The 13,015-nt window shown below is 50.5% G+C and overlaps 1 protein-coding gene across 1 annotated transcript in view; it reads left to right on the forward strand.

Annotated features, from left to right (window-relative positions):
- The window catches only part of Dlec1 (DLEC1 cilia and flagella associated protein), a 56,427-nt gene that overhangs the window by 24,279 nt on the left and 19,133 nt on the right, over positions 1 to 13,015 (forward strand). Inside the window, exons 8-20 of the mRNA XM_077110197.1 lie at positions 1,289 to 1,376; positions 2,002 to 2,175; positions 3,062 to 3,198; positions 4,099 to 4,191; positions 5,413 to 5,503; positions 6,141 to 6,303; positions 7,507 to 7,699; positions 8,384 to 8,442; positions 9,012 to 9,180; positions 9,619 to 9,712; positions 9,908 to 10,038; positions 10,149 to 10,307; positions 11,794 to 11,933. Coding sequence (XP_076966312.1) covers positions 1,289 to 1,376; positions 2,002 to 2,175; positions 3,062 to 3,198; positions 4,099 to 4,191; positions 5,413 to 5,503; positions 6,141 to 6,303; positions 7,507 to 7,699; positions 8,384 to 8,442; positions 9,012 to 9,180; positions 9,619 to 9,712; positions 9,908 to 10,038; positions 10,149 to 10,307; positions 11,794 to 11,933 — 1,691 coding nt within the window. The remainder of the gene's footprint in view (positions 1 to 1,288; positions 1,377 to 2,001; positions 2,176 to 3,061; positions 3,199 to 4,098; positions 4,192 to 5,412; positions 5,504 to 6,140; positions 6,304 to 7,506; positions 7,700 to 8,383; positions 8,443 to 9,011; positions 9,181 to 9,618; positions 9,713 to 9,907; positions 10,039 to 10,148; positions 10,308 to 11,793; positions 11,934 to 13,015) is intronic.

The following is a 13,015-nucleotide window of genomic DNA, read 5'->3' on the forward strand; positions in this document are numbered from 1 at the left end:
AGCCTGAGAGCCTGATGAGGACCTGGGCTAACATCCCAATTCTTTTCATCTGCATGATCCTCTGTTCTCACTACTCTCAAACTCTACAGCAGCCTCTTGACTCTGGTGAGAGTAGGACTTCTCCTTACGACCATCTCCTCTGTCCGTCCCTGACTGGTCGCTGCGGTCTAAGAGTGTGCATCTGCTGGACTTAAGATCTAAGACTTAAGACTTTGAATCTAGCACTTAAGCTTAGCATGCAGAGGGAATGTCTGTAACAGGTCTGTCATGATTAAGTGTGTTTGCAGTGTTTAGAATTGACGTAGAATTGTTTGCTTTGAATCGATTCTGTCTATTGCAATGCCCAGCATTAAGGATTGTCATTCCTTGATTACGAACCTACAGAGTGAAATTGTATTAAGTGAGTAAGCAAAACATTGAAAAGAGCAGAAGCGCATGGACATTCTTTATCTCTCTCCTCCACTGCAGAGGTCACACTTTTGCTCATCGTGACAATCTGCAAGTTCCATAGCCATGGATTTGACCAAGAATAGATTGAAAATATCACTCTTCCCCAGATTTCTGAAAGTTCCATAAAGCCGAATTTGGATTTGCTGAGTGCTGAGTACTGTGCTAAATTCCTGAAGGTGTAACAATATATAGGCGGACCCTGCCAAAGTATCCCATCATTTCACTTTGAGCATTGTTCACCTTGAGTCTCGTTCACATACTATTTAATTAGGCCTACAAGGTTTGCATCTGTACTGAACACATACAGACATTTTTCTTGTCATTCTTCCCTAAACAATACAGTATAAGAACTATTTGCATAGAACTTACATTGTATTAGTTACCGTAAGTAATCTAGAGATGATAGACGCCAAAAGGCTGAGAAGTGGTAGAGGATGTGTGTAGAGTGTATGTCAATACTGAGCCATTTTATAGAAGGGATTTGGGAAGGGATCTGCAGGTTTTAGTTATCTGCTCAGGTCCTGGAACCAACCCCCATGGACACAGAGAGACTATCGTAGTTGTTTTAAGCAATAGGACAAAATAGATCACCTCTACTTCCCTCTTCATCTTTAAGGTTTTTTAAATTTTTTTTTTACTGTGGAAACTTCCTGAAACAAAGTAGACAGAATAACAATGAATCCCGTATGCTCATCACTGAGCCCCAATACTTATTAACACATGGCCATGTTTATTCATTTATGCCTCCTCCCTTTCCATATTATTTGAAGTTCCAGACACCACATGGGCGGTCCTTAAATGCTGCTATCTAAAAGAGATCACCCTTGCCTTTGAACAGATGGTCATCTCGCTGCAGAACACCACGTCTGCCAGTCGCTACCTGCGAGTCCTCCCGCCTTCTACCCCACACTTTGCTCTGGGATTGGGTGAGTTCAGCATAGTAGCTTTCTAGATGGCTTCAAAATTACCTGCTGGGCTGGTTGTCGGGACTGAGCCTCCGGGTCCTGCCGATTCCCTGTCCTGGGCTCAGGGCCTCTCCCTCAGCAGTCACTGGAGGCCCTCATGCTCGGCTCAAAGCCTCCCAGTGACGCCCCAGCGCCTCTCTCCTGATCACCTCCCTCAAGGCACTGGTTCTGCCATCTCCCGTGCTTCTCGCTGTCACTGCCCTTGGTCAGGCCCTCCTCCTGGCTCATGTCCCCGCAGCCACCTCCCAGATTGGGTGGGAGTGTTGGTCTCAATAACAACCCCACTCATGTCACTCTTTCTCAGAAATCTCAAAGGACTCCCTACTGCCCACAAAATAAATTTTATGTCACGCTAACCATTCCAGATGGATCATGGCACCCCCAGCTTGGGCCCTAGGGTTGTTTTTTTGGCCTGGAGTCCCTGCCCTTGAAGCCTGTCCCCTAGCGCACCCTGGTGGTTCTGTTTGGCCTTGACCCAGAAGGGATTCACTCACAGAGCCAGACCCAGCCCTGGTTGGTCTAAGGCAGCTCGGCTCAGCCAGGGTGGTTGGTCCTGATCCTCTTTGGTGGCTTTTGTCCTGCACAGGGATGTTCCCAGGAGAAGGTGGAATGGTGGCTCCGGGCATGACTTGCCAGTACACTATACAGTTTATCCCGGACTGTCTCGGGGATTTTGATGATTTCCTTTTAGTCGAGACCCAGTCAACTCATACGCTCCTGATCCCCCTGCAGGCCCGGAGGCCGCCCCCCGTGCTGACCTGTGAGTGTGTGCTACCCTTCCCAGGGATTCAGTTAGGGCCAGGAGTCCCCATGAGGACTACTGAAAGGTGACCCTAAGAACTCAAGAGGAACTCAGCAGCAGGATACGCCCTATTCTAAAGGGGGAACACCCTAATCTCCTATTATGCTAAACTGCCCTGGTCCCATCAGACTACCTGCCCCTTGGGTAGCAGCATAGAGCTTGGTCCTCTTGGGCTTCTGGGTGGGGGACTGCCAAGCAGCTTCCACACCATCTTCCAGAATGTCAGGACCTGATCTTACTGTTCACTTTGGGTGTCCTCTGGAGGTTGACCCTCATGGGAGGGAGGGAGGCCTGCAGCCTAGCTAACCCCATCACAGATGGGGCCAGCTGGTGAACACCCCTGACGCCATACTGAGTGAGTCAAGAAGCAAGTGCCAGGGCACCCTGAGGAGCTTGCAGTGGATGTTGTCTCTGTGGCCATGGGGTAAGCTCCCGTGGAAGAACTTCCATTGGACACCCTCAGTTATAAATCTTTTCAGCTGGGTGTAGGTGAAATTTGGGACTCTGATCCCCCTCACTTCTGCCACAATCCCTAGGTCATGCTGGGTGGCCCTGACCAAGGCAGGAGCCCACAGTGTGTGCTGGCTCCCACAGCCTGGCCGGGAGTAGACAAGAGTCCTATGGTGCTCAACTGCCATGTGGCTCATAGCAGCCTGAGCAGAACCCAAAGTGGTACAGGGCAGGCATGTCCCCTTTATCCCCTCTGCTTGGGGTGCTGGCCTAGGACCCCCACATCCTTATGCAGCTGCTATGAGCTCTGGCTGAACCTCAGGATCACAATGACAACAGGGCCCATTCAGCGTGACCTATTGCCTCTCTCATGCATCTTCTCCTGTGGCTGCAGTGTCTCCAGTGTTGGACTGTGGTTACTGCCTCATTGGGGGAATAAAGGTAACCAGATTCATCTGCAAAAATGTGGGCTTCAGCGCTGGCAAATTCTGCGTTATGCCCAAAAAGAGTTGGCCACCACCAAGTTTCAGGGTGAGTGATAATAGATTGGAAAAAGAGCAAATCCATCAAAGGAAATAACCCCCTGGAGGGAGTTGCTAGACTGCATCCCATGATTGGAAATGCACAAAAGCAGAATGGTGTCCCTGGCATGGCTGAGTGAGGATGAGTGTGGAGACCAGGGTGTTAGTTCTGGTCATGGCACTAACACTGTGACCCTGTCAGCCAGGGCTGGAAGGCAGGGTCTGTGCTCTTGCCCCATTGGCCTGGCTTCTCCATTGCCTGGGCAGCTCCAGCCTGACACCTCTGATCAGCACGAGTGTGCTGTTCTTTGTGTTTAGTAGGGAGATTCCTCTGTACTCTTATGTCCAGAAAACATGTGCTAGATCCAGAGGACCTCACATCCCAAGGAGCATATTTTACTCCCTTCAGATACCCGCCAGGGTCTTGCAGGCATGGTTTTGTATCCCAGGCATGCTCAGTGGCTTCTTGTGCAGACACTGGGGCTGCAGCTCTGCTAACAGGATGGCAGGTGCCCCCATGAAACAGAAGCACAGGGCCAAGGGTGGGATGGGAATGGAGGCAGACACACCGGCACCACCGGCAGGATGTTGTGGCAGGGAAAGGACGATGTGCCTCAGGAGGACCTTCTCACCCACTCCTGCTTGGGTCCCATGCACTTGTCCATGACATTCCTTGCCACCTGCTGCCAGTGGTCAGCTCTTTAAAGATGCTCTGTGACTTCCTCGTCTTTAACCTTCAGAATCTTGTGCCTGGCGCCTGATGAAAGGCAAGACGGCACATGCCCAATGAGGGCGTCACAGACTCTTTACAGGATCCCTCAGATAGCAACATGAATGATAGAAGTCTGCAACGTGAGCACTGGGCTTTACACTCTTCCCCACACCTTTGTGTAATCTGCTTGTCTTTAAGGCGGTTGCAACCTCTGGCTTTGTTGAGCAGCCTCCCTTTGGAGTCATGCCATCCGTGTTTGAGCTGGCCCCAGGCTTTGCTGTGTTAATAGAGGTGGGTAAGGAGACACTGGCTCATGGTCCTTCCTCTTCATGATTGCTCATGGCTGTTTCCTCCGCTGCTGCATGATTGCATTTGCCTGTGATTTCATGACCCAAGTACATGTTCCTGCATCTTGTAGGCCATTGTCATTTGGCTGTCTTATGACCTTTTTTTTTTTTTGGTACTGGGGATTGAACTCGGGGGCATTTAACCACTGAGCCACATCCTTACCCCTATTTTGTGGGGATGTGAGGTCTGAGTTGCTTAGTGCCTCCCTGTTGCTGAGGCTGGCTTTGAACTCACACCTCCTGTCTCAGCCTCCCGAGCTGCTGAGACTACAGGTGTGCCCCACTGTGCCCAGCCTTATGAATGGCCTCTCTTGCAAAGCAGATGGAGCTGTCATTTCCAGTGTAGTCCCTGAACATCTCTTGTCTGTAGCTGGGATTCACCTCCAGCCATTACAGAAAACACTATGGAGGTTTCTCCAGAATTAAAAATAGAACTACCACATGATCCAGCCATCCCTCTGCTGGGTATATACCCAAAGAAATGAAATCAGTATGTCGAAGAGGCATCTGCACTCCCATGTCTTTGGCAGCACTATTCACAAAAGCCAAGATAGGGAATCATCCTAAGTGTCCATCAATGAATGAATGGATAAAGAAAATGTGGTATCCATATGCAATGGAATATTATTCAGCCTTTAAAAAGGTACAAATTTGGTTATTTGGGATGACATAGATGAAACTGGAAGACATTATGTTGAGTGACATAAAGCATAGAAAGACAAATATTGCATGATCTCACTAAACTGTAGAATCTTAAAAAATAGAGCTTGGAGTAACAAAGTAGAATGGTAGTTACCAGGGCCTGGGGGTGGAGAGAAATTGGGGGAAAATATAGTACAAAATGTATCACAGAGTGAGCTTTCTGCTCTGTGCCAGTATCATCAGGGGAAAAAAAACCCTGTTCTTCTGGGTAGTTTCATTTGTTTCTTTTGTTAGAAATGAGGTTGCATGTTGTCATCTGTTTTTTGAACTTTGTTTTCACACCCTTTCAGTCTACTCCCTGCATTACTCTGGAATGGGGCCTGCACTGAAATCTCTAGGCTTGGGGGCTCAGGCAGGGAGGCTGGGGAGCAGAGAGCAAAGGGAGAGTGCATGTCTGAGGAAGGAGAGAGGTAGGGGTGGGAGCCCCTGATCGGGGGTGACAGGGCACCCTCTTCTCCCCCAGGTCTTGTTCCTCCCAATGAGCCTGGAAAAGGTAGAGCAGACCTTCATCATCGTGTGTGACAACTGCCAAGTCAGGGAGCTGGTGATCACAGGTGGGCTGGCGGGTTCAGACGCTGCTCCGGGAGCTGCTTTCACTGCACAGCGGCCGGGCTTCACGCACCCTGTGTCAGGCAGCCGCGGGGGATGCTGGGGTCACCAGGTGTTAGGCACTAGCTTTTGGCCCTTCACTCTTGGATCTTGAATACCCAAGCTAGTGTGGCCTCCGGACAATTCAAGGGGCCTTTTGGTGAGGAACAGATGGAAACCTGGGGTGCCATTTCGTAATTTCCCTTTGGAACTCGCCCGTGATCTCATTTGGGGAATTATCAGCAACACACAGAAATCACCAGGGGCACCTCTAGGTTTCCGGAAGGTTAGAAGGGCCTTTCTCCCTTCTCTCCTCCCCCTCCCTCCTCTCTGCCTCCTCCCTCCCACCCAGTTTCACATGGAAGGTATTAATTGAGTGCTTGCTATATTCAAAGTTCTCAAAATCCCCACGTTTTGGTCTGTGAAGAGATGGAGACATAAGTACGTGTACTAATGGCCCTCTTTTCCCTCTTGCGTGTGTTTCTGGGAATCATGGTCAAGGGCCACTGAATGAGGGTGGTGGCATGGGTCCTATGGCAGCTATTGATCAGAGTCCTGCCTTCAGCTTACGGGAGCTTCTCTAAACACTACCTACTTGGTCAGGAAGGGGGCAGCTGATCGCTTTGGATCTGATCTATGTTTCTGGTGAAAAAAGTCAACCGGACCCTGGAGAGCTCACAGACTTAACGGCCCAGCACTTCATACGCTTCAAGCCGGAAAACATTCGGTCTACAGCAAGGAAACAGCTGATTATCCGAAATGCTACGTGAGCTGCCCCTGGGCGTGCCCCTGACGCGTACCCCTGCCCCTTCCCCTTTTTCTTCCCCTTCCTCACCTGACCCTGAATTTCCGCTCAGGCCGGAGCTTCCTTCCCTTGGGGATTCTGATTTCAGAATAGACCCAGACTGAACGGAAGGACCCAGATTTACACTGTCCATCATGAAGGCCACCAGGCACACATGGATTTCTAAATCTAAATCAAATAAAATTACAGTCTCCTTTTAGGGTACTAGTCAGTCTAAGAGCTCAGTATCCACAGGTAAGCAGTGGCTACCCTATTAGTGCAGCTCTCTAAGACTTCCATTGCTTCGAGAATCTCACTGTCACAGTGCTACTCTAAACTATTTCAGACCACCCTGAGCCAGGAATAGTTTTCCACCTTACTTCCTGGTTGGGGAAGTAATCCTGGTCCCCAGCCCTACATCTGTCCATTCAGCTCTCACTGCCATTTATTTTCTGACCAGCCTCTGAGCATTACCCTTCTATTGGGACCTACCTTGGGGAACTTCCAGCCCAGGCTACCTGGTGACCTGAGATGCTGACAGCCGCTGTCTACAACATGGCCAGAGACCTGCCCCTCCTACTGCCAGGGGGTTTTCATTGTTTCTCTTGGCAGTCAGGGGGCACACGTCTTTCAGGACATAGCTGTCCTGGGAGGCGACAGCTGGAGGTGGAGGGCAGGGACAGGTGGATGTGGCAAACTGTGGAAACTCTCACTTGGTAGAAGATAGTGCAGAGGATTTCCCTAATATTTTCCAGGGGTTGGGGCTGAGGGGGCTAGATCCCTTCAGTTTAAAGCTTAGTTTTTAGATTTTAAATCTAAATCAATTAAAAGTAAATTAAATTGAATTGATTTAAATGATTAAATTAAATGATTCCTTGAGTTGTCCGTTTCCCCTGATGTGCTGCGGTTCCAGTCTCCAGAGCTGTGGATGGGAAGAGGTGGCGCTCTTTCGTGGCGTCTAGTTTGGACACCCTGACCTTGACCCACCTACCGTCCTTATGCAGTTCTCCCTAGGCTCCTCCATGGGAAGCGCTTGAAGACTGATCTAGTCACTTCCTGTTTCTGGGTGTTTTCTTGCTTTCTCTTGGAGCAGAGCTGGCCAAGCATGGGGTGGGAGGACCTGGTCCTGGAAGGACTGGAGCACAGCATTGGATCTGCTGCCCACTGTCATGATTGCCTCCTCAGACACGTGGAGCTGGCTTTCCACTGGCAGATCATGAAGCCCAACCTGCAGCCCCTAATGCCTGGAGAAACCTACAGCATGGACAGCATCAAGTACCACCCTGACAGGGAGACTGCCTTCTCCATCATACCTGAGAAGGGGGTTCTGAGCCCCCACAACAACCAGGAATTCATCCTGAGCTTTTCTCCTTATAAGGTTAACATGATCTCATTAGCCACACAAGATCATATCATGATCTTTTGCCCCTGAATCCATGTTCTTTAATGACATTAAAGCCACAGCTGAGCCTGAACCAGGTACCTGGGCATCCTGCCAAGACTGGCACCTAGATGGCTAAGCATGTCACTGGACCATATGCCTGGCGAGCAGGACAAAGCAGATCCTACTGCCTGGTCCTGATCCAAGACACCCCACTTGCAACAAGTCCTGGGCTCATTTCCACATTCCTGGTTGTGTCAAAGCACATTACCATCCCTACCCATCCTACGGCAGTGCCTAGAAAGGGAGGCGCAGGTTCCCAAGGTCTGGTTAACACAGGCCCAGACCAGAGCCCTTGCTGGTGGTTCTTGGACCTGAGTGAGCAGGGCTGCCTCTGGAGCCAGCATGCAGCCGCCTCACTGTCTGTCTGGGAGTTTGTGCTTCAGACACCCCAAGGCCCTGCCCAGGGCCCATGTCAGCCTGGTGGGGGTCGGGGGATGATTTTGTTGTTCCGTGAGTCAGGGATAGCTCCTATCCTGGCAGCAACCCCACTTTCTAAAGTGTGGGCAAGAGGTGGCAGGGAAGCATTTCTGGCACAACTAAGGGGAGGAGAAGCTCCTGCCCGCACCTGTCTTCTCTAGGCAGCCTGTGGTATTTTCAGGGTCCTGTGTTTCCTTATAGCTGAGGAACTACCACAGTGTGCTGCAGATGGTGCTGGAAGAAGTTCCTGAGCCCTTGAAGTGAGTAGGGCCTATGGATGAGGGTGGGCAGCTGGGCCTAGCCTCCCCCTGGGGATGCTTCTGGGGAAGGTTCCAGACAGGGTGGATGAGGAACTTGACCCCAGCAGCTCTGAGGGCTATGAGCATTTTTGCATTGCCCTGGCAATCAGCTTACAGTGGGCACAAGATGCAGGGAGGAGGGTATAGAGTGCCATAGGCCACCCTAGGAATCTTGGGGCTCCAGGCTCACTGTTACCCTTGGATAACCAAGCTGGTGGCATCTAGGTGGTGCTGAGGATGCACTGGCTAGGTTTGGGTCTCCAGTCAGCCTAGTGCAGAGATCCCAGGCTAGGACTGCATCTGGTCCCTGGAGGCAGCAGGGCAGTGTCCCTATCTGAGGCCTACTGTCACAGCACAGGCATTCATAGTCTTCCAGGGCACTGACTGATGCTCCTGCTTGTCTCAGGTTGGGAGCTGTGGGTAGGGTGGAATCTTCTTTTCATAAGGCCAACCATGTGGGACAGAGGCAGGGACATGCAGTGATGTCCCGGGCTGCGTCAGCTCCTAGCTCGCGGTGGGTTTGTGTTCAGTTCAGAGGTGAATAATCTGGAGGACTACACATACTCTGTGGATGATGTGATTGTCATGGAAATTGAGGTGAAAGGCTCAGCAGAACCCTTCCAAGTTCTCTTAGAACCCTACGCCCTCATCATCCCAGAGGAGAACTACATTGGCATAAATGTGAAGAAGGATTTTAAGGTAGGTCATCATCTGTCCCCTGTGTGGGCTGACTGAAGCAGTGTGGCCCTTGGGTGAGCGTGCAGGAAGGACAGAGCTGGAGCGGTCACTGCACAGAGCCTGAGGGCCCCTGAACCCAGCGGGGGTTCACATAGATGCCTAGAGCCAGGTGAGTCTGTTTTGTTTTATCAATGTTCCACAGTCCTCTGAAGTCGGGGCTGCCGAACTCACTCCCAGGTTCCCAGGTCATTGGCAGGATATGGCAGGCACCCTCATCCCTGCAGCGTGGAGTGAGGGTGCTGTGAGTTGGGAAGGCTATGGCTTCTGGCGGCCAGAAGTTATTTGGGAGGGGAGTCAAGTGGACCCTTGTGAACCCTCAATCCCACAGTCCTTCAGCAGGTACAGACATGGCATGAAAGGGCAGTCCTGGGGCAGCCTAGATTGGGGTGTGTCTTTCAGATGTGGAACAACAGCAAGTCACCCATCAGGTACACGTGGGGGAAGATCAGCCATTGCCACATCATTGAAGTGGAACCCTGCACAGGGGTCATAGGTACCTTGGGGACTGCGAGGAGGTGTGACCTCCCTGGGGTGGCTGCAGGAGGAGGTTTTAGGGTTCAAGGGGGCCTGCACAAGGCCCTTGGTGTCTTGTGATCAGCTCCAGCATGGCAAGAAATGAGTACAGGCCAGATGTCCGGGCCCAGCCACAGAAGGAAACTTCTCCACCTCACTTTCCCCTCTTTCCCAGAGCCCAACGAGGTTGGGGATTTTGAGTTGAACTTTACCGGAGGTGTCCCTGGCCCAGCAAGTCAGGACCTACTGTGTGAGATCAGAGACTCACCCTCGCCAGTGGTGTTACACATCGAGGCGGCCTTTAAGGTGCTGCAGACGGGGGGTTGGGTAGCAGGGTGGGCCCAGAGAGGTGGCAGGGGTAGGACACAGAGCCCACTCCCTGGCTGCTCAGTAACAGATCCCTCCGGGTATCTCAGGGGCCTGCACTTGTCATCAACGTCTCGGCCCTTCAGTTTGGACTGCTCCGCCTGGGGCACAAAGTCTCGAAGACCATCCAGATCCGGAACATCAGCCAGCTTTCAGCCATGTGGCACATGAGAGAGAGTCCTGTCTGCCTGGAAGAAAGGCATGAAGATGTAAGTCAGGGGCTGCTGGCTCCTAGGATGCCACCTCTCCCAGAAGCCAGTTCACCTTGGCTCAGGTCTGAACTGGGAAACTTGAACTGTGCTTTCCAATCAGAGCTCCGGGGCTGCGAGAGGAGGCACCCTTGGCAATTGTCGCCTGGCCGTGTCTCTAACTCTCCCCACCATGAGGCAGCTCCTCTCCCCAGAATGTGTTCCCTCACCCCAATTCAACAGATGGTTCTGGTTCTCTTTTCTACCATCAGATGCAAAACAGGACCTGGGCTTCTCCCTTGGCTGAGCAGTCTGAGTTTGGAAGCACATGGGCAGCTGCTTTGGGCAGAGGTCATGTTCTGCTGGGTTCCTCCAGGGCTAGGATCCTTCTGGGGCCTGTGCCTGCAGTGGGTACTGCCAGCAGGTGGCGCCTGGGCACAGGCATGTGGCCCAAATATGAAGACTTAAATCTAGTTTTGGGTTTTTTTTTGTTTTTATTTGCATTTTTTTAGCCCTTTCTGTAGCAGAGCTTGGACCCCAAACTTCAATGCCTGAATGCTGACAAGCACAAAGCCTTCTTTTCCTATGAGAGCAAGTCCTGTGCAGCCTCTGCTAAAGGCCAGAGAGGCTGAGGCTCAGAAGCAGGAAGCCACAGCACCAGGCCGACCCTATGGTTGGGCATGGTGGCCTGGGTGGGGTAGGGGAGGGAGAGGGCAAACCAGGCCACTTAGCACCTCCAGGCAGGCATGACCCTTGCACTCACTGTGAGGTTCTCATGGGAGAGAACCAAGAGAAAGGTTATATCAGAAGGGACCTTATCTTTCCATGTCTAGTGATACCCCACTATTCCGTGTGACCCACCCCGGGTCCTAGGGTTACTTAGTCAGAAGAATGTTCCATTTCTCATGAGATGGGAAGAACAAAATGGAAAGAACCCCTTCCTAAGTTCCTTCCCTTTCCCTCTCCCCCTCAGCCAAGGTCAACATACCTGATGTGAGGGGAGGGACAGACCTTCCAGGTGAAGGAGTCCCATCCTCCAAGAAATGAGAGGGTGGAGAAAAGACCACCTGGGTGTAAAGGAGAAATTGTGGCCCCTTCTGCAATCTGGTGGCCTGATGGCTCTCCTCAACTGAAGCTGTCAGAGTCCTGATCTAGGGTTCCCCATAGGGCTCACAGGCTCTCCTCTTGCTCCCCAGCTGGAGTCTCCATCTGCCTGCTCTGGTCTCCCCACATCCTGGGGCCTCCCTCTGCCTTCTACCTCTCAAATCTGGGCCAGGGTGGGGGCACCTGGCTTGTGCATTCTTGTGCTTGGAGACTCACTTTTTAATCCTCAATCCTGAGACCCTTGCCCAGCCATAGTCCCCCACATGCTTGCCTCTTTCTGGGTCCCAGATGGCTCTGAAAGAGCCAGGGGCCCTTGGAGGTGCACCTGGTTGGGCATGGCCAGCCCCCAGGGCCTCTGCAATTCTCCATGTCCTCACTCCTCATCCTTCTGGATTGGCACCAGGCATCTCCCTTGGACATTGAGCCTTCAAGTGGTTACCTTTACCCTCTGGGGGAGTGCCATGTGACTGTCACCTTGGAGGCCTTGCACTGTCAGCGTCTGCAGACTGTACTAGAGCTGGAAGTGGAAAAAGGGACCTGGAGGTACGGGGCTATGGGGGATGGGAAGATGACGACAGTATGTGCACATTTACAGTATATTTATTTATACTATGTGCAATGATGTATTTATCTAGAGACATTTCTGAATTTAAATTGACTTATACATGTTTATCCTATAACATTTGAAAATTACCCAGAAGAATATTAAGATGATACATAATCCATTACCTAGAAATAGTTCACTGATAATATTTTGGAGTATGTCTTTTTAGGATGTGTGTGCTAAAGGAATGTACATTAGTACAACCACCTTCAAAACCATTTTACTGTTTCCTGGTGAGATGTGACATAACAGTGAAAAACTAGAAACCCCAATGTTCATCAACAGGAGAATGAGCACAAAAATCGTGACATATTTCAATGAGCAAATATTCTTGTATTCTGGGAGGGAACACACTGGATATGTCAAAGGTAGTAATAGTCCTCTTCTTCCTCTTCTCTTGTTTTTTCTTTTTTGTACTGGGGATTGAACCTGGGTGCATTTAACCACTGAACCACATCCCCAACCCTTTTTATATTTTATTTAGAGACAGGGTCTCACTAAGTTGCTTAGAGTCTTGCTAAATTGCTCATTCTGGCTTTGAACTTACAATCCTCCTACTTCAGCCTCCCGAGCAGCCAGAATTACAGGCACGCACCACTGCTCCTGGCTCCTCTTCCCTTTTCCCTCCCATCTCTCTTTCTTGCTTTCCAGTGGAAAGTTTCTCACCTATATAAAAATAGTATAGTATAATAAGTGCCCATGAACTATCACCTACCTTCAAAAGTTATCAGCTCACTGCAAATAACATTCCATCTACATCCCCCATCCACTCCTCCCAACCCCTTCCAAAATTACTTTGAAGTAAAATATTTCCTTAAGGCTAGTGGTAATATTTTGTGTCTGAAGCTGGATGGGAGTATACCTGTCTTCTTTTTACTATTATTTTTTATATATTTAAGCTGTGCATATATTTTATATTCATTTTTGCACGTGTATTCATTATAAAACATTTGAAATGCTCATTTAAAACCTATAAGGATATTCTGGAATTATCCTCCAAAAACACTGCACCATTTTATAC

The sequence above is a fragment of the Callospermophilus lateralis genome, chromosome 1 (assembly GCF_048772815.1).
Source record: "Callospermophilus lateralis isolate mCalLat2 chromosome 1, mCalLat2.hap1, whole genome shotgun sequence".
Lineage (NCBI taxonomy): Eukaryota > Metazoa > Chordata > Mammalia > Rodentia > Sciuridae > Callospermophilus > Callospermophilus lateralis.